At 37.4% G+C, this 25,446-nt stretch overlaps 2 protein-coding genes across 5 annotated transcripts; both read right to left on the bottom strand.

The window, feature by feature from the left end:
- Positions 1-649: 649 nt before the first annotated feature.
- LOC136822785 (DNA damage-regulated autophagy modulator protein 1-like) lies at positions 650-24,816 on the bottom strand. 4 transcript variants are annotated; one of them, XM_067079071.1, is made up of 4 exons: positions 24,743-24,816; positions 3,815-3,998; positions 2,371-2,582; positions 650-1,894 (listed from the first exon to the last, which is right to left on the bottom strand). In XM_067079071.1, exons 1-4 carry the CDS (start codon positions 24,785-24,787, stop codon positions 1,403-1,405), a joined length of 933 nt encoding a protein of 310 aa, XP_066935172.1. In that variant the 5' UTR covers positions 24,788-24,816; the 3' UTR covers positions 650-1,402. The 4 variants fall into 4 exon arrangements, with proteins under 4 accessions (XP_066935172.1, XP_066935174.1, XP_066935176.1 ...); XM_067079073.1 differs by lacking the exon at positions 24,743-24,816 and adding an exon at positions 15,891-15,964; XM_067079075.1 differs by lacking the exon at positions 24,743-24,816 and adding an exon at positions 6,551-6,609.
- On the bottom strand, positions 4,791-6,590 carry LOC136822786 (DNA damage-regulated autophagy modulator protein 1-like). Its single transcript, XM_067079076.1, has 2 exons — positions 6,219-6,590; positions 4,791-5,812 (listed from the first exon to the last, which is right to left on the bottom strand). The coding sequence occupies exons 1-2, from the start codon at positions 6,588-6,590 to the stop codon at positions 5,351-5,353; spliced, it is 834 nt and encodes a 277-aa protein (XP_066935177.1). The 3' UTR covers positions 4,791-5,350.
- Positions 24,817-25,446: the final 630 nt, after the last annotated feature.

Here is a 25,446-nt window from a genome sequence, read left to right as displayed (position 1 = left end):
AAAATCATCGTATATGACCACTTTATTAGCACTGGTTAATACATTGTTCATCTTTTTCAGCTTAGCTTTGTGATGTTCAAGAACTTCTGATAATGCTGTCAAAGGGTCTTTCGAAGAAGCCTGTTTGCATGCTAAAGCTTGACACATTAAACATTTTTGTAATAGTCTTTGAGTGATTGAGCAATAAGCATATAGTTGTAACTGATGAAGATGTAGATCCTCCAATCTGTTCATTATTTTTTTAGTTTTATTAGTTCTATAAGAAAAAGAAAAGTTCAGTTAGAAATAGAAAGAAAATTGCCCTCGAGATAACCCGAAAATCATTATATAGCTCGAGGGTACTAATTTTAGCAGGCGAATAGCAGGAAAAATTGGGTCTTTTTGCCTAATCATAAGGGTTTAGAGGAAAAAATTGGTGTTCTTACCAAAAAGTAGTTCCCTTTTAAGCTTAAAAGATTATTCAAAAGCTGATGTAAAATCTAGGTTTAGGCAACAAATACAAAGATAAGTTACTCAATTTTGTTGTATAGGTATAAAAACCAACAAGATATTAATCTCTGCTTAACAATCTTCTTCCAGGAGATTGGCTGAAAAAATAGTCAGGACCATGCTTGGATTTATGGAAAAATGAATTAAGATACTAAAAGAATAAAATAACAGAACCAATCAATGTTTCAATTTAAAAATAATTCAAAATCTAAAATGAAAATAAAAAGCTAGAATCTAAGGTAGAAAGAAAAGTGCATTCTTGCGTACAATGAAAAAATAAAATTCTCAAAATATTCCCTATAATTAAATATACAGTATACAGGTTTCTTAGATTATAAACCCCCGTGAAAGTAAAAAGTATCAGGTACGCAAGTTGAAGGCGAACCGAAGTCTCTGCCCTCGATAGCTATCCGTATTTTTTTTAGAATTCAAGATTTTGAAGCCTTTGAATAAACTTTTTGAGTTTTAAGATGTTCTTAAAATGATCTTATCTTCCCCATTTGGTGTGTGTTTCTGGGCCATTTGCTAAGAAATTGGGTGTTTTAGAGTCAGTGAAGCTATAAAATGTTCACAACTTGTTCTTAATATAATTTTTGGCATCGTTGATAAAATTGTATCATTATCGTTGTTATGATATTATAAGTTTTCGGTTTTCGTTATCGCAAAACTAAGAAAAATGTTGATCGAAGAGTTGAAATAAAACATATCCACAATTTTTTCTAACATAGGTTAGTTACCATAAGTTGCACGAGTTTCATCAATTTGACGGAAAACTGAGATTTCCGAATACAATTAGAAAACCCATGTCATTGAAATGTCGAATGTTTAATTTTTGTTCAAGAAGATCATGAAAATTCTTTAAACAGAAATCGATTAACCAATACGAAAGATGGTTTACTCGAAGAATTATAACCTAAGCAGTAATCATTTCATCGTCATCATCATGACCCCCGTCTTTAGATTCACCGCTCTGTTGAAAGGGTAACAACATGCTATAATCGTCACTCTTCACACTAAAACTCATCTTCACTTTATTAAACTCAGGAATGAATGTCAAAAAGTACACAAAAAACGACAGCGCCATTAACCATTCTGATGCATTACCGAGGACGTTATATTTAAAACCGGAGTCCTCCGGATACCAATGCGGCCGATCGTGTGATTTCTGCGTCGGTGGGTCCCTGTCCCGAGCTTGACCAGCGAGGTTACCGAAAACTTGATTTCCAATAAAAAAGAGAAGCGAAAAGAAAGCGATCGTTAAACGTATTAAGCATATTCTTTTTGAGTTCATTCCACAAGCGAACATCTTGAAGGAGAGATAAGTCTGTACAAAACAGTATAACACACCAAAACCAAACACAGCCAACGCACCAACGATATGCATGTTCAACGATACACCACGATCCTGAAAATCCAATCAAAATTACTTTGAATAAACTGGTCTTTATCGATCCAGCGATATGCAAACGTTTACCATAGAGTTTAACTTAAGTCTGCAAATCTACCATCAGCGCCGAAATATATTTGGCAATTTTGGGTACTTTAACATTTTTCAGAATTTAAAGGTCGGGCAAGAATTGCAGTTTCAGTACTTTCACTTTGTTTCATTGGATTTTTCGATTCGAGAGGGGTTAAGTGGCTTCCAGGCAATATAGCCAGCCTTATTGGAACATTTTTTAGCTTTTAGATCCTGAGATTCTGATATGCTAAGGTCCTAAGTGTTAAGTCTAATGTTAAAACTCAGAGTTAAAACTCAAAGCTTTTCGGCTGTGGAGAATGTTCAAAATTAAAGCTAGTATCAAGAATGTAGTAACTTAAGAAATTCTTGATCTCGCGATATTTTCGCTCTAATCCGATTCCACAAAAATTATGGAAAATTACCTGAAAAGCTGCAACAAGGAGAGCACCACCGGTGGACACAATACCTATCACCAATGCGATCTTATTGACGCACACCAATCGTGGTCGATGTTCCTCGTTATTTTCCGATACGAATCGATATTGATAATATCGAATGACAACTGAGACGAATCCGAGGAATGAACAAGCGCTCAGACAAAATCCAAAGATGTTGCTCTCGGGTTTGATACCACCTGAAAGTAAAATAAAAAGCACTTTTGATCGTTTATTAACTTAACACGTTCACTGCTGACCACTTATTTAGGAATTGAAAAATTGACTGCTTGGAATTTCAGGGTAAGTTTGGCTTTCAGAGGCTCCTGAATTTTGCCTCTAATTATATGGTTGATTACATTTAGCTTAGATTTGTAAGGGACGAGCGGGGCGATAAATCCGTAATAACCCCGCTTTTTTGTAATCGCCCTGATGTAAACAAGAATTTCTATTGGTTGAAAAGTATCGTACGATATCTTCAGAGCATTTTGATTGGTTAACAAAATATCGCACAAATTTTTAAGCAAATCTAGATAAGAGTGTCAATCAAATGTTTTTTATAGTTTCGAATATTTTTATAAGTTTCGAAAAAAAAAACAAAAAAAACGATCGAGTGTTCTTCAATTCTTTTTTGACCCTATAATTAACGCGGAATAACATGGTATTCTCTCGTTTCCCTCATTTCATTGAAAACATTACAAAATAGCCCTCACTACGTTTGGGCTATTTTGAAATGTTTTCAATAGAACTCGGGGTTATTAATCCCAAATCACCCTCTAAACCATGTTATTACTAGTACAAATGCCTTGAAATTGTATATCAATCGACGCAAAATTTCACGTAGATTTCGAAAATGCAATAAAAAAAGCAAAAGTTTCCGTATCAAAAGTCATTGCCCTTTTAAGGACTACCGGTATTTTGACCCCTCCACAACAAGTACACTCTCGGCAGAAAACGTATTAAAACTATCATTGAGTCGGGACTATTTCATATTAAAACTCTACACCCCCTTTTATGAGTTTTTAAAAGATTTTTACATTAAAAAAACTTAAAAATGTCTGACTTAATACTCCTTTATACGTGAAACTTTTTAACTTTTTGATAAGTGAATTTCAACTTTAATAACCAACAACTTTAATACTAAGGGGCAAAAGCCTCCGAATTTAAGTTAGACTATCACTTTTCCATCAAACTACAGGTTATAAATGTATCGTGCATCGACGAGGTTACTGTAGTATTATTACCTTAAGTGGATTTATTTTTTCGTGAATTGAGAATCTAAAATTTTTGTGTGGACAAAATCTCACAAATCGGTCTTATTTTCATAAATTTTTTTTTTCATTTTCCTAGGGGTTTTGTATATAATTGGCTAAAATTCGGATATTTGGCGAAATTCGCGTAAATCACGCAAATTGATCCTCTTAAGGTATACCTGTATCACTGATGGCGGGAAGGAAAGGGTACACATGACCATCAGCTACGGCAACGCTGTACGTGATAATAAAAGTGACAGTGGAACACAATGAAAACAACAATGGCATCACGCCCAAACGGCAAAACAATTCTCGACATCCTACCATCTTTGTTCTTGACTTTAATCTTGTTTCTTCAAAATACTGAAAGTAAGGGATAAGAAATCGATACTTGGGCGTGTAAAAAGAGAAAGAACTTCTCTGTCATACCCAATTAGTTGATTATTAATCATAAATTTCTCTTCAAGATGGAGACAATACTTTTTTTGATGTGATAAATTATTAATGTTGTACATGGAAATGAAGCCCTTTCGCGAATGCAGATGCCACATTCACTCTTTTTAATAAGAGCCCGTTAAATATTGTGGAGGTTCCGTTGTTTTAATTTTGTTTTGGTTTCATGCCTTGAATTGTTCTTCAATTGTCCTTGTTCTTACTTTAGGACAAAATTGAGACATTTTAGGCTTTATACCTAATTTTAACCGTTTTAACTACTTTTAATGGGATAATCAATTTTCGGATTAAGTTTTATCTTGTTTTTAACTACTTTTAGCAATTTCAATTTAAGCCTCATTGTTCTTATAAAATTATTCTGATAAAAAAGATTGTATTGCCGATCTAAAAACCTTAGAAAAATTGTGTTGTTATTTTCAGGGTACTTTCACTTTCAGTGACCTAACATAGCAAATAAAAATTGTCAGAGCACTTCAAAAAGAATTATCGACTTACCATCACACATCACGTATATTTCTAAACCCTGTGAATTTTGTATTTTCTATTTCGTTTTCTTTCTCTATGAATGAATGAAAATGAGAACGGGAATCAGTTAGTTATAAGAGAAACTTATCGAAAAACAATTTTTGAGTTTTTTTTTCAAATTTCTAATTAGAAAATCATTCACTATCAAGCCAGGAAACACAGGACTAAGTTCTTAAATTCAATTTCACATAATAATAATTAATAAATTTTGCTAAATCAGTTAAAAAATCTACAAAAAATCGGTGTAAAATGTGTAATGGTGGAAAATCCACAAGCGTTTAAGTAGAAAAAATATTTACAAAAGCAGAATGAGAATAGTAAAAAATTACATCTAAAATAAAGAAATCGTCCCAAAAATTAAACTAAGATTTTGAATAAGAATTTACAAAAATATTTATCTGATTGAAAGTTTACGAACACAAAGTCCATGAGAGATCTTGCTTCAGCGTGTAAATAATACACAGGTTTCTAAAAAAATAGAGAACTTTTTGCATTCTAGCAAGATTTTGGAAATTAAAAAAAACGGCAAACGAAAATGAAGTAGTTAGCGTGTTTAAAGTACCTAGGTTTTAATCACTAATAATTGTAAGCTTTGACAGATTTTTTCTGAGAAAATAACTCTATCTAAGCTATAGTCAATGTTGCAATCAGGTTATGCAAATCATGCTTTTGTATCTTAACTGAACGGAATTTCTGTCAACAGACAGAAAAATGCAAAACTATGTACAACAAAACCGTTAGGCGTACATAGAATCTTGTGAGCTAGTAGTGCTTGCCAAGAAAGGAGCAGCAGAATTCAAATGCCGTTGAACTCTTAACCCAACTTTCATTTTGTTGAATTCCTTTGTGAATGATAGAAAATACAAAAACAAACATGTCCCCAGGAGCCACTCGCATGATGAGCTGATGACATGTAGCTTGAAACCAGGATCATGTGGATTCCATTTGGTCATATTTTTCTCAGAATCAGGACGATTAGCAAAATCTTTGCTAGCATAATAAATAGTAATCAGGAATGAAAATAAAAAGATGGTAGCAAGGGTAGATAGTGTAGCTCTAATCCAAAATAGTCGTCTGGTATTGAGAGCTAGTTTCAGCATGCAGTTGGTCATGTAGGTTTGTATCCAGCAATAAACGACACCTCCACCAAATACAGCAAGTGCACCGATGCCATGATATAACAATGAAACACCTCTATCCTAAAACATATAAATTATTGACACCGAAATGAGTTGACATGTACTTTTATTTTTTTCTCAGAACTTTTAAATCATTTATTTAAGATTACTTCCTAGCTGAACGCAGATAAATTGTCGCTAGATCAGCTGCACATGTGTACAGACTAGCCTTAATTATTTTAAATTGAGCAGATCTGCCCTTTGAAAGTACAGAGTGATTAAAAAAACACAGAACTTTTGTTGCTGTTCACACTATCGCCACAGACCTTTTGAAACTCTTTCCCTAGTAAATTTGAGTCAGCAAGAATCCTTTTTAAGGCAATTTTTAAGACCCTAACCATTCCTTTTCTCGGAATCAAAAGATTTTGACAAAATTAAGGAGCCTTTTTGCAGAATTACAAAAAACGTTAATTGTTAATATTAATACCTGAAATGAAGCAACAATTCCAGCTCCAACTGACGCAACGATACCAGTTACAAATGATGCTTTATTGCAACAAGTGAAACGAGTTGCATAAGTCACACCCCTGATTCCATCAGAGATGAAATTAAATTGCCGGTAGCGAATGTAAGTCACTATTAAGCATAGGAAACTACTTATGCTTAGAAAAAGACTGAAAATATTGGCTTCTGGTTTATCACCCCCTGTATCACTGATAGTGGGTAACCATGGATACAAATGATTGTTACTGACTGCTATCATGTACGTTGTTAAAAATGTGAGCGCAGAAACAACACAAAATAGAATTGGAAAGATACCTAAGCCGACAGAAAAATCATTACAACCCAAACAAGCCATTTTGAAATATCTTTTTTTTCTAATCTATTAACAAAAAAATAGATGGATAAAGAAACAGTCCCTTCTACATCAAACCAATAAATCCTTACAAGTAAGATGTAGTTCACATAACACCAATTATTAAAGGCGTATTCTGGGACATTTCATTTATGAAACTGTTCACGGAAAAGAAAACCATGCTAAATACTTTAATGATAATGGTGGGATAAATTTTCGTTAGGATTAAATTTTGTGGTTAAGCTCATCAGCAAATTTTTAAGATTTCTCAGGAATGAAATTTCACTGGTGTGGGGTTTCTTGATTTTTCACGGGGATTTAATTTAAGAATTGATTGCAAAAGAAAAAGCAAATTTTTAGCAGGGATTTAATTTTGCAGATGCTGTCTTTCCAAAATCTCAATGGGACTTAATTTCCCATTAAAGCCATTGGCATTGAGCAAACTCAGAAATCTTGGAAATATGTATTTATCTGTTAGAATGCTTTTAAGACATGTTTTGTAAATGTAATAACAATTCACAGTCATTTTCAGTAACACATTCTTGTAAGCAGTTCCAACACTGACATCCATGTGAGATTTTAGGTTGAAACGAATAGCATAGCAACAGGGTTGGAGAGAAAAACTTAAACATTGTCTAAACAAACAAAAAACGCCAATCACCTTTTAATTAAGTGTAAGTATATATTGGGTATATGCCCGGATAGCTTTGTGCTTTAACGTAGCCTTACCAACTGAGTTATACTTACTTAGTGACTGTATTAGACTGTAACTGTAATTTGTTAGGTCAACTCATCTCATTGCTACTGGATGACAAATCAATCTCAGTTCTGGCTCATCAAAGACTGATACCACACCAGGTTAGTCCTGGACTATATATAGCAGTATAATTTCATTTTATTATTCACTATCACACCAACGTTTAAGTCATCACCATATATCCGGAAGGGTCCTGTGGCTGGTCACCCAGCATTTTGCTAAATTTTGAGGAAATTTTGAAGTTGCACATGACAGTAAATTTAGGTTTTCATGTGCATGTGGATTATCCTGTTGTTTACTTTTTCTGATCCACTCGAAACAAATAACCAATACAAACCAGCATCTCCCAATATCTGACATCTCAATGACAAGCCACTCATTAGTTGTGGTGCATGTGGCCAGGAGGTCCACTGGCCATGCTATCTTACTCTCGGGTGCTGAATAAACAGACCCCCCCGCATGTTAATTTCTTGATTTTTGTCCAACCCTCAGACCTTTTATCAGGACCCCCTGTTTATTAATTTTAAAAATATTTCCAGCTGTCAAAAGAATTATCCCTTACGTAGCCAGGTTTTAGACTGTAAAATTATGTTGGGAGTATAAAGATATAACTTCTAACCCCCTCCAAGTACTTTTAATAAGCACAAATCTTTTGAATGAATATGGGGAATTGTAATCTTGTCTTTAAAATCTCAGGGTTCTACCACCTACCGTAAGTTGGTACCGTAACATCCCTCATCTAAATTCTGAAAACCTTTTTTAAAGATAGGAATTATCAATATTTCAAAAGTTATCTTCCATTAAAAAACTAAAAAGTACATCACTCTGAGCTCTGTGCTTACGCACTAATCATATTAGTCTGGATATCCAAGCTCAAAATTTTAGAAAAAACAACATTTACCTCAACATATAAAGTTCTAAAATTATAGAGCTTGGTCTCCCTAGAGAATTTAAAGTGCAAACCCATGTTTCCAAAACTTTCCTAGCCAACCCAGGGCAGCAAAACAGAAATTAATAAAAAGATCTAAAACCATTTAAAACATCCAAAGGTTACCCTAAAGTCCATAAACAAGTTTGTATGTATCACCAAAAATGCAACAACATGGTGGAAATCAACGAAAATTCTAACAAGGAAATTCAACAAAATTATGGATATTGCACACCCAATAACTGTTTAACAAACACCATCATAGCAGATAAAGATACCTTACAATGTAGGAAATGTGATAGACTTGTCCATTATGCTTGCTCTGAGCTCCCGGCCTATAAGATTCAGCTTTGTCTGCAATATAAAAGCCGGCGCTTCGAATGTGGAAATTGTGTTACAATAACGCCACTCTTACCTGAGAGGATTCAATAATATGCCTAGCCTCGGTGTCGAGTAAAATACTAACAAGTTTATATACATATGTCTACTACAAAAGGGTAAATACTATGAACACTATCTTCTTTTTTGTTTTCTTCGTTCATAGCTCTGAATACGTTTTTCATTTAACTTTGTACATACTTTCTTTGTACCAGAGCGCCATCTAGTTCTGTTCAAAGCAAGTTCTTGCCACGTTTCTAACAAATCTCCAATTTTCAAGAGAGATTTAATATTATCTTTATATCGGAGTTTAGGTCTGCCGATTGGTCTGGAGCCATCAGTTCTTTCTCCATATAACAACATTTTCACGTGTCGACTATCATCCATCCTGACAACATGCCCAAGCCATCTTAACTTGCTTTTGGCAAGCGAAATCTCAACATCTTCTACGTTTGATCTTTTCAGTACGTCTTCGTTGCTGACAAAATCATCCCATTTGATTTTCAAGATGGTTCGTAGATGCCGTTGTTGAAATGTACGAAGTTGACGGATTTCGTGAGCGTATAGTGTCCAGGTCTCACTCCCATACAATAGAATAGGCATGAGACATTGCTTGTATACACTCAATTTGGTGGATGTGGTAAGGTCATGATTATTGAACACACGCTGTTTCAAACGTCCATATGCACAGGATGTTGCCTGAATGCGTGCTGTAAATTTCTCCCTCAGCGTGCAATCAGATGAAACGAAACTTCCAAGGTATTTGAAGCGGTTGACATTCTTTAACGGTGATTCGTTGACAAAAAATGTGATTTCAGGACCGATGCACATGGTTTCTGTCTTCTTAACATTTATCATAAGTCCGAAACGAATAGAGGTGAGATTATAGGATGTAAGAAGCGTTTGCAATCCAGGACCTGTATTGCTAGCGATGGCAATATCGTCGGCGTATTGAGCTTCACGAAGATACTCAAGGAAGACCTTTGATTTTGCTTTAAGTCTTCTCAAGTCGAAAAATTTGCCATCAGTTCGGAATCTGATCAGTACTGAGTGTTCGTGTTTGATGTCTTTGTAGGCAACCCAAAGTAGAATAGCAGCGTAGATACCGTATAAAGTGGGAGCCAGCTTACAACCTTGTTTGACACCACTGTTGTAATTGAAAAGGTTTGACAATTCACCATCGATTATGAGGCGGGCTTCAACATTCGTATAAAGCATTCTGATCAAGCTGACAAGTTTCTGAGGACAACCAATTTTTTCAAGGATAGCGAAGAGTAGGGGACGATCAACGGTATCGAAGGCTTTGGTGAAATCGATGAAAGCGATGTAGAGGTGGCATTGCTGTTCGCGGGTTTTTTCCATCAGTTGACGTAGGGTGAATATACCATCGACTGTTCCTCTACCGCTTCTGTAGCCGTATTGCGATTCAGGGTATACATTAGGAAGCAGGTTTTGAATTCTTTGTAAAACAATGTCTGCGATGACTTTTCCCACTGTACTCAATAGTGATATTCCACGGTAGTTACCACACTCACTCCTATCGCCTTTTTTGAAGAGGATACATATGTTAGGGTTGATCAATTCTGCTGGAATGTTGTCATTCTCCCAAAAGATATTGAAGATCTCCAATAGGTATTCTCGAAGTGCTTCACCTCCAAAAACAATGATTTCCGGAAGGATCCCATCTGGACCAGGGCTTTTTCTTAATTTTGTGCTTTTCAGTGCCTTATCAATTTCATCTCGAGTAATTGGTACAGCAAGTGAATTGTCGATAGGAAGCTGTCGAACTTCATTCAGAACGGATTCGTCAGTGTCCGATCTGAGGTTAAGTAATTCAGAGAAGTGCTCGACCCATCTTCTTTTGATTTGAGTTGCGGTAACCAAAAGCGTGCCGTCCTTGGAGCGTATCTGATTAGTAGACTTGGATTTAGGACCGTATATTTCACGTAAAGTCGCATAAAAGTCTCTAATATTGTTCTCGAGATAAAACCTCTCCATCTGATTAGCTTTTTCAACAAACCAATCATTTTTCATTTGACGAATACGTTTCTGAAGCTCGTTTCTATTAAGATGTTTGTTTCTTAGAAGAGCAAGAATCTGCACATCATTATCATCAAACCAATCGTGAGATACTTTCTTTGCTTTTTCAGAGATCAGTTCGGTGGCGGATTGTAAAGTAGTTTTTAAGGAGTTCCAGTCACATGGTCTACTCACGAGGTTGTCATTGAGGTAATCTTGTAGTTGCTTTATTTTATCTGCGTTCATGTTCAAGAAAGGTTTTCGAGGCGGTTTTTTACCTTTTCCTCTCTTTTTAAGGGAGAAGGAACATCTACAAATTAAAAGTCTATGGTCGGTGAAACAGTCAGCACGGATATCGACTTTAGTGACATTGATGCTATGCTTTGCCGATGTGTTGGCGATAACGTGATCGATTTGGTGCCAGTGTTTTGAACGTAAATGTTGCCAGGTGCATTTCAGGGCGTTTGGAAGTTGAAACATTGATCCCATAACAGTAAACTCATTCTCGGTACAGAAATTAAGAAGCATTAAACCGTTTAAGTTCATTCGTCCGACCCCATGTTTACCTATAACACCAGGCCACATTTCTGAATCTGCCCCAACACGCGCATTAAAATCGCCCAAAATAATTAGGTTATCATCTTTGCTGGAGTCGACAACGTTGTTAAGTTGACTGTAGAAAAGCTCTTTCTCCTCCTGGGAACGTTGCATTGTTGGACCATAAACACTCACAAGGTGAAGGTATTCTCCTGACGCAAGTTCGAGACGTAAGCACATTACTCTGTCGGATATCGGTTTCAGATCAAGGGTAACATGTGACAAAGTATTTGCGATAGCGAAGCCCACACCTGCTTCCTTCTTGGTACCACCACTCCAGTAGATCGTATAATCTTTTTCAACTACGTTACCGGTCGACTCCCTACGCACCTCACTGAGGGCACAGATATCAATGTTGGCAGAATGAAGTTCCTTAGAAATAATAGCTGTTGCTCTTTCTGGTCTGGCTGACTTATCACTGTCGTTAGTCGTACGTACATTCCAAGCGCCAAGTTTCAAGTTCTGTTTTCTGTGATACGGAATTCGCTCATTTCTCACCACAACCGTATCTTGTGGCACATCGGTTATCCCGGATGCGGTAGCATTATCCTGACTATCGTAAGCAATCATCATAAAAAGTGTTAGCAAGGCTGCCCCGAATGATGACGACATTGATTGGGGCAAGACCAATGTCCCTTGGCAAGAGGTCCCGTGAGTCAGCGGCAAAGCATAGCTAGGACGGCTGTAGGGAAAACTTGTTGCGCGGTCGCCAGAGTGAATGTCGAGTTGACGGTTCAAAAACTGCCATGTCAGATGTACTGCCGATTTGACGAGATACACTGCCGTTGCCAGAACTGGAACCGAGTTGATAACCAGAACTGCCGATGCCGTACCCTGACAAGGGGGGCTACGGGTGGGATAACACAGGCCCAACTGTGAACACCCAGGCTAGTGGAGGGGAGGAGTCGCCTTATTTCTCCATTCTAGAGCGGGACCTCAGGTCCGGCCCTAGCCACTGCCCCAAGAGGATTCAAACAAGCAGACAAAAAGCTCGCAGTAACATCACAACGAAAGAAGCAGATAAAGATGAACATCATGAATTGAAATTAGGTTTCTAGAAAGGAAAGTCGAGAAGCTAATGAATAAAAAAGACGTCAACAAAGAACGGAAAACAAACGATCTGAAACACAGCTCAATAACACAGAAACAAGAAAACAATCATATGCAGAAGTCACCAAAGAAGATCTACAAAAACAAAACGGTTGTCGTCTGAAAAATGCACAAAGATGGCGGAAAAAATTCAAGAAAATAATAAAAAATCACCATCAATAAACGACTTTTGCAGCCCGTCAAAGTGAATCATAAATGAAGAAAACGCACTAAAAGATACCCTACAATGCAGGAAGTGCCACCGTTAAGTCCATTATCTTTGTACAGAAATGCCACTTTACCAGATCCAGATATGCTTGTCATACAAATCAAGAAGTTTCCAGTGTCAAAACTGTACCAAAATCGCACCACAGGTAATGGAAAGGTATAATTCAAATGAAACATCAAAAATTGAAGGATTCAAAAACGAAATCAAAGCTTGTGAGAATATAATGAAAAGGCAAGACGAAGAAATAAACCATTTGAAAGCACAAGACGTCAATGTTATGGTCAACGAAATGAAAGAAACTATCGACACCAGAATAACCACGCTTGAAAAGAAGATTGAAAGTATCATCGAAAAGAAAGAAGAGAAAAGACCACCAATGAGCTACGCTAAAATCACATCCAAACACATGGAGAAAAACATTGGAGATGCGATTCGAAAAGAAAAACAGGAGGAGCAGCTGATTCGATCTACAGCACGCAACCTAATTTTTCATGGGATTGATGAATCGACAGATGAAACTGAAGAAGAAACAAAAATCGAGGACGAAGAATTTATCCATGACAAATTATTGGTCAGCGGCTCCATCTGAGGAATATAAAGATTACCGAGACGCAGCGGATCGGGAAATTTACGAAAGAAAGAGAAGATAAAGCGAGATACCGACCAATTAAAGTCACATTTACGAACGAAGAGGACAAGAACACAGTGTTGCAAGCAATAACAAAAGAAAAAGGCTTTCCTTACCGAGTGACAGAGGATTTGACCAAAAATGAAAGACAGATAATTAAAGAATGGTGTAAGGAAGCCGAAAAAATGAATGCTAGAATCAAGGAAGACAACACAAAATGGAAAGTCCGGGGGAGCCCGCGAAAAAAACTCTATTTCAAAAAGATCATTGTAAAAAGTACGAGCGGTTTATAGAGGCCCATGTGTCTTCACGGTGGCCTGCAAACCTGTAAAGCTTTATTATTATTATTATTATTATTATTATAAAACAAGATGTGACCATAAAAAGTTTCAAATCAGTGAACAAAGAGGAGCGTTGGCTCAAATCAACCAAGTGCAACATCATGGTGCATGATTTAGGTGAAAACAAGCACGAAAACGAAGAAGAGCAACGAGTTGGCAACAAAGATTTTATATAAAGAATACTAAAACAACAAATGGGTTTCGATGTGACGATAATCAAGGTAGAAGGCATAGGTGCTCGTAAAGATGGAATGTATACAAATGAACGATGGAGTTAAAAAAGTTACTCTCGAGAGTGAAGAAGAAAGGATTAGAATACTTGCATCAGCCCACAAACTAGATAAAGTTGATTTCAGAGTATCAGACGATTTTTCAAGGAAAGAACGCAAGATAATAAAACAATGGCATAATAAAGCAAAAGAAAAAACATCGAAAGAAAAAGACAAGAGTCATATATGGAAAGTGAGAGGTAGTCCTAGGACTAAACTCTATTTAAAGAAATTTACGAGTGAAACAACATGATTGTAAGAAGAGTGGGTTAGAGGCCCAGGTGTCTAACTGTAAAACTCTAAACAAACAGAATTGACAAACTATTGGAATGATAAGATCTATAAATTGTAAAGATGTAAGATTGTTTCATAGAGGTCAATATACCTGAGAAATACATTTCTATAAATAAATATATCCAACCATGTTTTCTTGGAAAATGAACTTGCGTCTGTTTTCTTCTTTTTCATATTTTCATGTAACAGAAAGCTGTATCTTCACAAGTGAAGGATTATCCTATTTTTGCTTCAGAATTGCTCCGCGCCATGAAGATCGGCCATTACGACTTTATAAATGTGAGTGCAAGCAAGCAGACTGCATTCTGATTTGAGAAGACAAATCGCTCTAGGGAGACCAGGCTGTAAACCAGAACATAAAATATTGAAAACTAGACTGTCAAATAGCTTACAGCCTGGATATCCAGGCTATAATCATATGTACAATAATGATTGAAAAATTTGAAATTTGACGTAAAAAGTTAAAAAGCGAGATAGGAATACTTTAATCGTAGAAATTTTAGCGAGACTAATTTTAGCGTTTTAGCGAGTTTTCCCTATTTTCGCTAAAATAAATCTCGCTAAAACACGCCAAATCGATAGATCGCTAAAATTTATCCGCGCAAAATTTTTGGTTATATTGCATTGATACATTTTTATCAATAGGAAGGGTTTCAGTGCAAAGAAATGCTAGAAAACGAATTCAGTCAATAATGTAATACGAGTATTCGCTAAAAATTATCCACGCTAAATTTTTTGAAATCGTGATTCGCTAAAATAAATCCAAAAAAAATCAAGATTTTCCTGACTCGCTAATATACGCTAAAATTAGTCTCGCTAAAATTTCTACGATTAAAGTAATCTAAATATAATCTAAAAATATGATAGTTGGAATAACTAATTGAAAAAGGATTTTTCCTCTCTGTTCACTAAGCAAAGAAAAATATTTTTGACGTTTCTATCATTTTCGGCTCTTTAAGGGTGTCAGAATAAGATAGACGAGGGATGTCGACATTAGACCAAGTTATGCCCTGCATGTCAAGATGAAAACATTAATTTCCCTCACACAAATGAAACAGATGAAGCTCCAATAAGGAATTCACCTACACAGATCACTAAAGCTGCTAACACCACTGAATCCCTTCAAATAAAACCCAACCCACTCCAAGAAATACACTCCTTTGCATTCCAATCACTCAAGATTTTAATAATGACAAACAATTTTTACTCAAATACTGTAATATACCTCCAAAAATGTTTTCATCCAAGAAGAGATCCAAAGCAAGAGACATGGGAATTCTTATATGTAAAAGAAAGAAACTGAAAAAAGGATTTCACAAATCCTAAAACTAGAGGAAAACTTGTTGACTTGTTATAAAAACAGTAGTATATCAAAATTTATTATCAAAGGTAATTTGAATAAAACTAGATTTCTAAGCTTTTTATGTTTTTGGCAATCCTAAATATACCATTTCTTTTGAAATGATTGTATGCACGGACCAAAATTGTTCAATTCCTTACCCAAAGATTTGAGGAATCTTACATAACGTAAAAAAGACGATTTCAAAACAAATCTTGATCGTTATTTGCGTACTGTCCCAAATGATCCCATTTTCATCATCTACTTTTCATGACCCCTTTCAGATGAAATAGTCAAAATTGCCTCTTTGTATCAGTGATCTTGGTCGCGCACCTTAAGCGGTTTGTAAATGCCTAAAATTCACATGCATTAGGATAGTCATTCAGGACTTCCTTGGTCTTTTTTAACATTAGTTCAGATAGAATAAAAACATACCTGATCAACACAACCAAATCTACTGTCTTGTGTTTACTCTTTCCTTCCCAACAATTTTCGTTTTTTGCTTATGTCTGCTTATGTAGGTTTTAAAATCCACAAGTAATGAACCTATTATAGCTTTATCTGAATAAATCTGGTTGAAAACCTTCTGTCAGGTTACATTATGTACGTTTTTTATCCACGTGGTGTACCGGTTTCCCGGATTTCTTGATAATTAAAAACTGTAACGTTCCTGTGGACGTGATTGTGCATTATGTGCATCACGAAATATTTTTTGGAAAAATTTACCGTATATATTCTACCGCTAATATAATCTACATAGGAAACAAATATTATATTAAATTTGACTCTCTTTTTGCTCATATTTCTAAATTTCACGATTCACGCTTTTTTTCTAACTCTATGTTTAAATTTTTCTACCCATCCATGTTGCTATGTATGCGTGTCCAGTTGCTAAGACTTTTGCTTGAAATCGAAAGTGAAACCAAAATAATTTAGCGCACACTACCGTCTGCGTTATATCGATAAAGTGAAAGGAAGTCCTGATTGCTAGTAATAAAGTACATCTTAAAATTTCCCTGTTGAGATCCGTTCCGATTATTGATCCTATCAAGCCCGACTGCCTGGAATTATTTATGGAAGAAAGAACAAGGAAATTGGTTGAAAAAGATTTTCGTCCCAATCTTATTTTCTTATTTTCTTATTTTCTGCTCTTGTTGAGATTAGTTTATATTCTTCTTTCTTTTCATTTAGATCTAATGTATTACAAACAATATATTTAGATGTGGCCTTAGCCATCATTGAAACTAATTCGTTTCCTTCAATCACCTTTCTACATGGCGCTGTCACAGTCAGATCAAGACTGGGAAAAATACCTGCGGGATGCTGGAATCCCAGAAGAAGCTGCACACCAGTATGCAAAGAGCTTCACAGAGAATAGAATGACATTCGAGATATTGCCCTCCATGGACAGGTCATTTCTTAGAGACCTGGGCATTACAGTTATTGGGGATATAATGAAGATTCTCCAACACGTCAGTAGTAGCAGTACCCCAGACTCGACTACGTATGCTACGTAAATCTGCAAAACTACCTTCCATTACGTCTGACATGACCCATCCGCAGTTTCGCAAATTCAAAATCGATTGGGCTGTTTACAAACAAATCGTAGGGATCCCAACAAACCAGATTGCATCAATGATTTACAACGTATGTGACGATGCTACCCAAACAAGTATCATCAACAACCATCCAAACTTTCTAACATTCAATGAGAACAATTTCCTGAATGCCATTGAAACCATTGTTACGAAAAAGTCGAATCCAACCGTCCACAGAATGCAATTTTCATCACTATTGCAGCACGAAAATGAACAACTAAGGGACTATTTAGTTCGTTTAAAGTCGTCAGCACAAGACTGCGAATTTTCATGTCCGCAATGTCATCATGATTTGTCACCTTCGTACATCAGAGACCAATTGATCCGGGGCTTACATAACGAGGTTCTACAGGTCGACATCCTTGCTAAGGCCACCACCCTCAACAGTATGGAAGACGTCGTCAAGCATGCAGAAGCCTTCGAAACGGCCCTCCAAGATCATGCCAGCTTACAAGATGCATCCGATGCAATGGCGGTCCGAACATCGCAATATCAACGCCAAAAGCTTCCAACAAGACAAGCTCCGTGTTCCGGTTGTGGCAGCCTTACCCACGGATCAAAAGATCGGTCATCCAAGTGTCCAGCATGGGGGAAGACATGCCACAATTGCAAATTATCAAATCATTTTTCAAAAGTGTGTTGGAAACCAAAATCAGAAACAGCCGAAGCACTATTGGCCCATGTCACCTATGACGAAAAAAGCAAAGCGTTCCGCCCAACCGCAGAGATCACTGAAATAAATGCGAAACTTACGCCAACCTCCAATACGACCAAACCGACACCAACGTCAATGAAAATCTTTCCTGATAGTGGAGCTAGCATTTGTTTAGCTGGACCCCAACATTTGAATAAACTCAAACTAAACAAACAATCATTGACCCCATGCAACAAACTAGTTCGAGCCGTTGGCGGATCCACATTACATTGTTCTGGCTGGCTACTACCAACGACTTTCACAATAGACAATCACACTACTCAACCGCTATACATTTGTGAAAAAGTTGACAGAATTTATGTCAGCCGTAAAGGGTGTACAGAATTGAGCATTCTACCAGAGACATTTCCATATCCCATGTCAGCAACCGTTTCCTCCGTTGACACCCTGCCAAGTAATCTACCTAAACGTCCAGAAAAATTACCTTTTGAACCCACAGAGGAAAATGTTCCAAAACTCAAACATTACCTATTAGAACAATTTTCCAAAACTACGTTCAACAGAGATGGACCATTTCCGTCCATGGATACAAAACCTGCCCACATCCATATTCAACCTAATGCGAAGCCGCATGTTCGTCATAACCCCATCCAAGTGCCTTTCCACCTTAAGGAAGCAGTCAAGAAGAGTCTGGACGACGACGTCAAGAGAGGCATTATAGCACCTGTACCGATCGGAACACCAGTCGAGTGGTGCACCACCATGGTCACAGCCAGAAAGAAAAACGGCAATATTAGACGGACAGTTGACCTCCAACAACTCAACATACAGTGTAAACGCGAAACTCAACATTGTCCCTCCTCGTTCCAACTCGCATGTCAAGTACCTCCCAATACCAAGAAGACTGTCTTGGATGCAGTTGACGGATATCATTCTGTACCAATTGATGAAGAGAGCCAACATCTCACGACTTTTATAACTGAATGGGGACGATACAGATATCTCCGTATGCCCCAAGGTTTTATAGCATCTGGTGATGCCTACACCAGTCGTTATGATGACGTTATTAAAGATGTACAACAAAAGGTGAAATGTGTGGATGATACTCTGTTATACGACTCGTCGATCACGGAATCCTTCTACCATGCATGGGATTACCTTCAACTTTGTGGGGAGAAAGGAATCGTCCTCAAATGCTGAAAAGTTTCAATTTTCTCAAGACACAGTTGATTTTGCCGGACTTAAAATCACACCAAATGGAATTGCACCCTCTGAGTCAATACTGAACGCCATAAAAAACTTTCCCACACCTAAAAACATTACTGACGCTCGCTCATGGTTTGGGTTAGTCAACCAAGTTCCTTGGGCCTACTCTATTGGTCCAGTAATGCTTCCATTCAGGGAACTTGTGAAACACAAATCGAAATTTTATTGGGATGAGACTTTGAACAAACTTTTTATTGAATCAAAGCAATTGTTAATAACAAGTGTTAGTGAAGGTATTCGTTCGTTCGACTATAAGCGTACAACTTGTTTACAAACTGATTGGAGCAAGGACGGTTATGGGTATTTACTACTACAACAGCATTGTAAATGTGATACAAGGAATGCACCTGTATGCTGTCCAGACGGATGGAAGCTCATCTATGCAGGCTCAACATTCACATCTGACTCCGAGAGCCGATACAGCCCAACAGAAGGAGAAGCACTTGCCGTTGCCTGGTCACTCGATCACGCCAAGATGTTCGTCCTCGGCTGCAACAACCTGATCATCACAACAGACCATAAACCATTGCTGGGTATTTTCAACGATCGGGACCTCAGCTCAGTAAAGAATCCTCGCATTCAAAAGCTAAACAGCCATTCCCTCAGATTCAGATTCACCATCCAGTATTGCCCTGGAAAATGGATGCGTGGACCCGATGCCATGTCCAGGAACCCTGTCAGCGTAGCTTCCATCGACTCATACAAGGAGACCATGAGAGTATTGCGTCAAACGACAACTACTGCTACCATGACAGAAGATGATCGAGAAATCCAGACATCGATTCAGAAGTCAATGCCATTTCCGCCATCAATATGTGCCAAACAACTGACCATGTTCAACTCCTTACTCTCGATCAGATACGTCAACATGGATCAACTGATACTGACTACTCATCACTGCTACAAACCATCCAGGACGGCTTCCCAACAGCCCGTGAAAGCCTACCTGCCAATCTACGACCATTTTGGGAAGTTAGAAATCGTCTATCGCATTGGAATGGTCTCATAATGTTAGACAAACGCCTCGTGATACCCAAGAACCTCCGTCATCAGATCCTTCAAGCGCTTCATTCCGCCCATCAAGGATGCACAGGTATGCAGGCTCGAGTCAACGATTGTATCTATTGGCCGGGAATCAACAAAGATATCCACCGAATCCGTGATTGCTGTAAAACTTGTATCAGTCACTCACCCAGTCAGCCCAAGGAACCGATCATCCAAAGCCCTCCACCGCAATATCCATTCCAAATGATCACCGGTGATTATTTCATTATTGCAAGTCACCACTATCTGACGATCATTGATAAATATAGCGGCTGGAACTACCTGTATCATTTCGGACCCAATGAAGCCACCAGTGCCACCCTGATATCCACTTGTCGCACCCTCTTCACTAACTACGGCGTTCCAGAAGAATTCAGTTCAGATGGAGGACCTCAGTTAACTGCAAACAAGTTCCAACAATTCTTATCAGATTGGGGAGTCAAACACCGTCTATCATCAGCAGATTACCCCCAGTCTAATGGCAGAGCAGAGCTAGGGGTGAAAGCTGCAAAAAGAATTCTACTCGATAACTTATCACCAAATGGCACAATCGACAACAACAAGGTTTCTCGAGCAATCTTACAATACAGAAATACTCCTCTACCAGATCTCAAACTCAGTCCTGCCCAAATCCTATTTCACCGCCGTGACCACATACCCACACACCCATCCCACTATCAGCTTCACTAATCATGGGTGATAGACGCAAGACAACGGGAAGAAGCATTCTCCAAACGAAACCATGTCATCAGTGAGAAGTACAACAGACACGCCAAAACATTACCGTCCCTATCAGTTGGAACCGCTGTTGTCATCCAAAACCGTAGTAAGAAGCATCAACGCCGATGGATCCGCTCTTGGATGATTGTAGAAACACTCCCTAACAGACAATACAGAGTCAGAACCAATGGCAACATTTGTATCACCAACAGCACTACCCACACCCACCAATCTGCTTCCAGCCTCACCATTAGAGGCCGCTCCTCCAACTATTCCTCATCCAACAGTTCCTATGCCCGCTCAGCCTCAGCCAGCACAACCAACACAAGCAATGGTTACCAGATCATCATCAAATATCCTACGACGATTAGCATCTCATAACGCGCCTGGCCTCTTGGAACAACAACCACTTGCTCCCCGTCGATAGGGGAAAGAGCCATTGAACTGTATATAAAGAAACGTTGAACTGTATATATAAAAAGAAACCGAACACTATCTACAGTGACCATGACCTCTCCGGGAAGGGGAGATGTTGAGATTAGTTTATATTCTTCTTTCTTTTCATTTAGATCTAATGTATTACAAACAATATATTTAGATGTGGCCTTAGCCATCATTGAAACTAATTCGTTTCCTTCAATCACCTTTCTACAGCTCTAACTTGGGACTATCTGACAAAACATGGGATGGCAATTCCGTCATCATTTCACCGAACCTCAAAGTCATTTGATATTTTGAGTTAATGAACGGCGTATTGAAAAATTCTACTTTCCCCATTCCTAATTAAAAACTTCTCGATTTGGAAACTTCTTCTTGATCGGGAAACAAAAATCTGGTTTGTTTGTAAAAATTCAACTTCCCGTTCGGGAACAATGAAAAGTTCTTGATCAAAACGGGAAACAGAAAAGTGATGAAATTTTCAATCTGGAAACAGTTTCCTTTTTGGGTTATTTTCACCGTTCCCATTCGGGATATATTTCCCGTTAAGGCAATAGTTGCCATTTCTATGTAGTGGTTCCGACTGTCTGTGTAGTTTCGAATGTTTTTATTCGAAAATCTAATTCGAACGTTAGATTCGAACAAAAACATTCGTTAACTTCCCGCCGAAAATATTCACACAAAAACAAAACTTTTCCATCATTTTCGATCCAGAAGTTTTGTTTTGAAAAGTTGCAGATTTTCAGAGATGTATTTGAAAGTTTCTAGATTGATAATTCAAAATGCAGATGATGTACAGTATTGTTTCGATGGAGAAGAAACCCTCCATCATTGGATTAATCAGATTGATAACATTCAGTTTTTCTCTATTTTTTTTGTTTCGATGACATGGCCATGGGAAAGAATAGCAGACCAGAGGAAAGGAGTCCCACGATGGAAATGTATGCTTGTAATAATGGTTAAAGAACAACATTTTTTCAACAGCAAACAATTTGGATACTTTCTTGATTATCGTCAAGCTCTAATTGTTTCGAATTTTAGAAGGAAGATGTAATGATTGTTGAGTTGAAAAGTCAAGGACGTACGTTGTTGTCGAGAACGAGAATTAGGAGAGAACTTTTATAAAAATCACTCGTCATTTGGTTTAATACAAGAGAAATTTTATTGGCCAACATTCAAGAATCTCAAGTTTTTTTGTATGCATTGATAAAAAACTGTTTGGTTACCACACGGACAAATTTGCCAAAAGTTTAAAATATTTGGGTGGTAGTTTATAATTTCTTAGTTCATCAGATTTGATTTTAGTATCTTTTATGGAAGAACTCCAAAGTAAAAGTTAATCTGAACATATTTTTGTTGCATTTTCCCTTTGATTCGCAAGTCAGTTTCTCCGAAAGTCAGTTCTTTTCGGCTGTTTTGTTTCGATTTTTCTCCCGCCGCTTACCCAGTCCCCCAAAAGTCAACGCGGTCATATTTCCAGGCTAAAGAAATATGAAATATCGCAAATATCTCGATGCTCTCGACCAATCAAAACGCTGATATTTTTTTGGGTCGGCAATAAAGTCCAGATATCAACAATCCCATGTTTCGAAGTTAGAACAGTTGATGGTAGCATGGACTTCCCATATTATCTGATTATCGGCCAAATGTCAATAAAAAAATTGAAAATCTTATTATATTATAATAAAATTTATTATTATATATAAAATTTATTAACTGTTTAACATGCGTGTTCTCCCAAATACCGTGAGTGGTCCTAAATCCGACAGCCTTGCCTTAATCCGACCCCCCAAATAACTGCTATGAAAAAAATTCTATGTTTACAAAAATTCCCTCTCCAAGTTGAACAAAAAACTATATTGCAAGAACTTTCGAAACAAAACATCTAACAAGATGACTAAAATGTCAGGATGTCAATTAATGTGATAAAAAAAGTGTGAGTTGTAAAAATAATTACCTCTATTATTCTGAATCCCTTGCTCGTGTGTTTGAATTAAAACGTTAACAATTTTGTAATAAAAGATTATACCGTCAAATGCTCTAACTTGGGACAATTGGTCGAAACATGGGACTGGTTGATATCTGGCCTGTTTTTTCACTTACTGTTAAATCTCTTTGACAACAAATTTGTTTCAATAACTCCACCAAGTTTATCAATCATACTTCTTCGTTCCTCTAAGAGTGCACAGACACTCACGTGTGTTCCACTACGGATTTTTTTCACTACTCGGTGCGAAAGAGAAATCGTGTATTTTTTAATATGCCATTCATTAACTCAAAACAAATGACTTTGGAGGTTCGGTGAAATGGTGGCCGAATTACCCTCCCATGTTTTGTCAGATAGTCCCAAGTTTAGAGCAGTTGACGGTATGTTTTGTATAAGAAACAATTATTGATATTTGGTTCAATTGGTTCAGTGTATATCTCTCAGTTTAGTTGATACTTTGATGGTATCTATTCATTGCGTCAAAAAGATTTGTTTTTATTTTACTTGATTTTAGTTTGTATCTTTGAAAGACCCCATCGGATTTAGGCAGGGCTGTCAGATTGAGAACCACTCACGGTAAGTATTTTTAGCAAAAGGATAATTCTAACCAAAAATATCCAACACTAGCAAAAGGTTTATTCAATCTCGTTTGACATTCAAATTTCAATTTCCTTCCGAGCCAGTCTTGAAAGAAGGTAATATGGACGACAGATAGTTTTTTGCGTAGCCTTGAACCCCAGGTCTTTGAGATTGAATGTCTACGCTGGATATATCCTGCGTATATGTGTCATCACAAGCTATTTGAAGTACAAATAAAACAGAGTGTCTTGAGACGTTCCTGAACGTTCACGAACGTTCCATAGCGTTCCTAGAACGCTCCAGAACGTCCTCGATTGTTCTAAAACGTTCAGGGACGTTTGGAACGTTCAGAGACGTTCCAGAACGCTCACAAACGATTTTTTGAGTCCAAAGGTTAATATTGACTCAATAAGAACGTTCGAGAACGTTATGGAACGTTCAGGAACGCTTCCGAATGTTTTAAGACATCCTTAAACTAGTAAATAAAAGGGAATGACCAGGAACGTTCCATATCGTTCAAGAACGTTCTCTAGCGTTCTTAGAACGTTCCTAAACGTTCAAGAACGTTCCATATCGTTCGTTTTGCTGGAATGTTCCATTTCATTTGTATTTAAAGTTGCTTGTGATGACACATATGCCTTGTTTTCCAGACTTTTGACTGAGTACCATAAGTTGGTTTAATATCGACATCCCTCGTCTAATTCCGACACCCTTCTTTTTAGAGACAGGAATAATAATAATATGAAAGCTTGAATCACTGATTGAAAAAGGATCATTCCTCTGTGACCACTAAGCCAAGAAAAGCAGTTTCAACCTTTCTATCAATTTCAGCTGATAAAAAGGGTGTCGGAATTTAAGAGGAGGGATGTCGACATTAGACCAAGTTACGGCACTTTAAGTCTCCTATTCCAACAAAAAAGATCTAAAAAACAACAAAGTATTACTATTTTGATCTTGAAACTTTCACTTTGACCTAAAATCAATATGAATTACAGCTTACAAAGCAAGATGTCAAGCTGTCATAACCAACTTCCACTTCTGTCATGTGATTTCTTTGAGTTTCTCACATTTTCCCTGAGAAAAGCACTTTCGTTTTCAAAGTTTTCAGGAAATTTATATCGGGGAAACATTACGTCATTGAATAGGCAGGTTGTGTGCACAGATGTAAAGCCCGAAGGGCTAGATTTGCAGCTTTTATCAAAAAGTGAAGCTCATCTTTGGAAGGATTTCCTCACTGACCTTTATATAACCCTGGACCAAGCAATATCTGCCATCTTTGATTGGAGTTTTTTTGGAATTGGTACCCGAGGAGAAGCCATTGCGGTGTTAAAAATTAACGTCTAACGCCGCTACATCATCAATAGAATTTGAGGAAAAGTAGACCTAGCGCTCTCGATGCATTTACACCGCTATCGAGTAGTGCCGCCATTAGGGTACCAATTTTCAAAAAACTCCGATCAAAGATTTTGCTTGGCTGGGATTGAGAAGCTTGGTCCAGGGTATATAAAGGTCAGTGGATTTCCTACCAGAGTCACGTGACTAAAATATGCAATTTCACCGGTTTGAGAGATGTGAAATAGCGTTTGTCGGCTACGTTTTTTGATCTCGCGCTCCGAAAACAATTAAAATGCTAGATCCTATCCATCGGCACGAAATTTAAAAAGTCAAATTTTAGCTTCACTTTTTTTTGCTGGAGAAAGCTTA

The sequence above is a fragment of the Clytia hemisphaerica genome, unplaced genomic scaffold, assembly GCF_902728285.1.
Source record: "Clytia hemisphaerica strain Z4C2 unplaced genomic scaffold, Clytia hemisphaerica genome assembly, whole genome shotgun sequence".
In the NCBI taxonomy this organism is placed as follows: Eukaryota; Metazoa; Cnidaria; class Hydrozoa; order Leptothecata; family Clytiidae; genus Clytia; species Clytia hemisphaerica.
The sequence above is the reverse complement of the archived record's forward strand: the minus strand, read 5'-3'. Positions and strand labels throughout refer to the sequence as shown.

What these genes read in the sequence shown, in the direction of transcription:
- LOC136822786 (XM_067079076.1), bottom strand. Translation starts at nt 6,590, where the DNA reads ATGGCTTGTTTGGGTTGTAATGATTTTTCTGTCGGCTTAGGTATCTTT. An exon ending in GAATTGTTGCTTCATTTCAG is followed by an intron (nt 5,813 to 6,218) that starts GTATTAATATTA and finishes TATATGTTTTAG; the next exon opens with GATAGAGGTGTTTCATTGTT.
- LOC136822785 (XM_067079071.1), bottom strand. Translation starts at nt 24,787, where the DNA reads ATGACAGAAGTGGAAGTTGGTTATGACAGCTTGACATCTTGCTTT. An exon ending in TCCCGCCATCAGTGATACAG is followed by an intron (nt 2,583 to 3,814) that starts GTATACCTTAAG and finishes TTTTACTTTCAG; the next exon opens with GTGGTATCAAACCCGAGAGC. An exon ending in TCCTTGTTGCAGCTTTTCAG is followed by an intron (nt 1,895 to 2,370) that starts GTAATTTTCCAT and finishes TTGGATTTTCAG; the next exon opens with GATCGTGGTGTATCGTTGAA.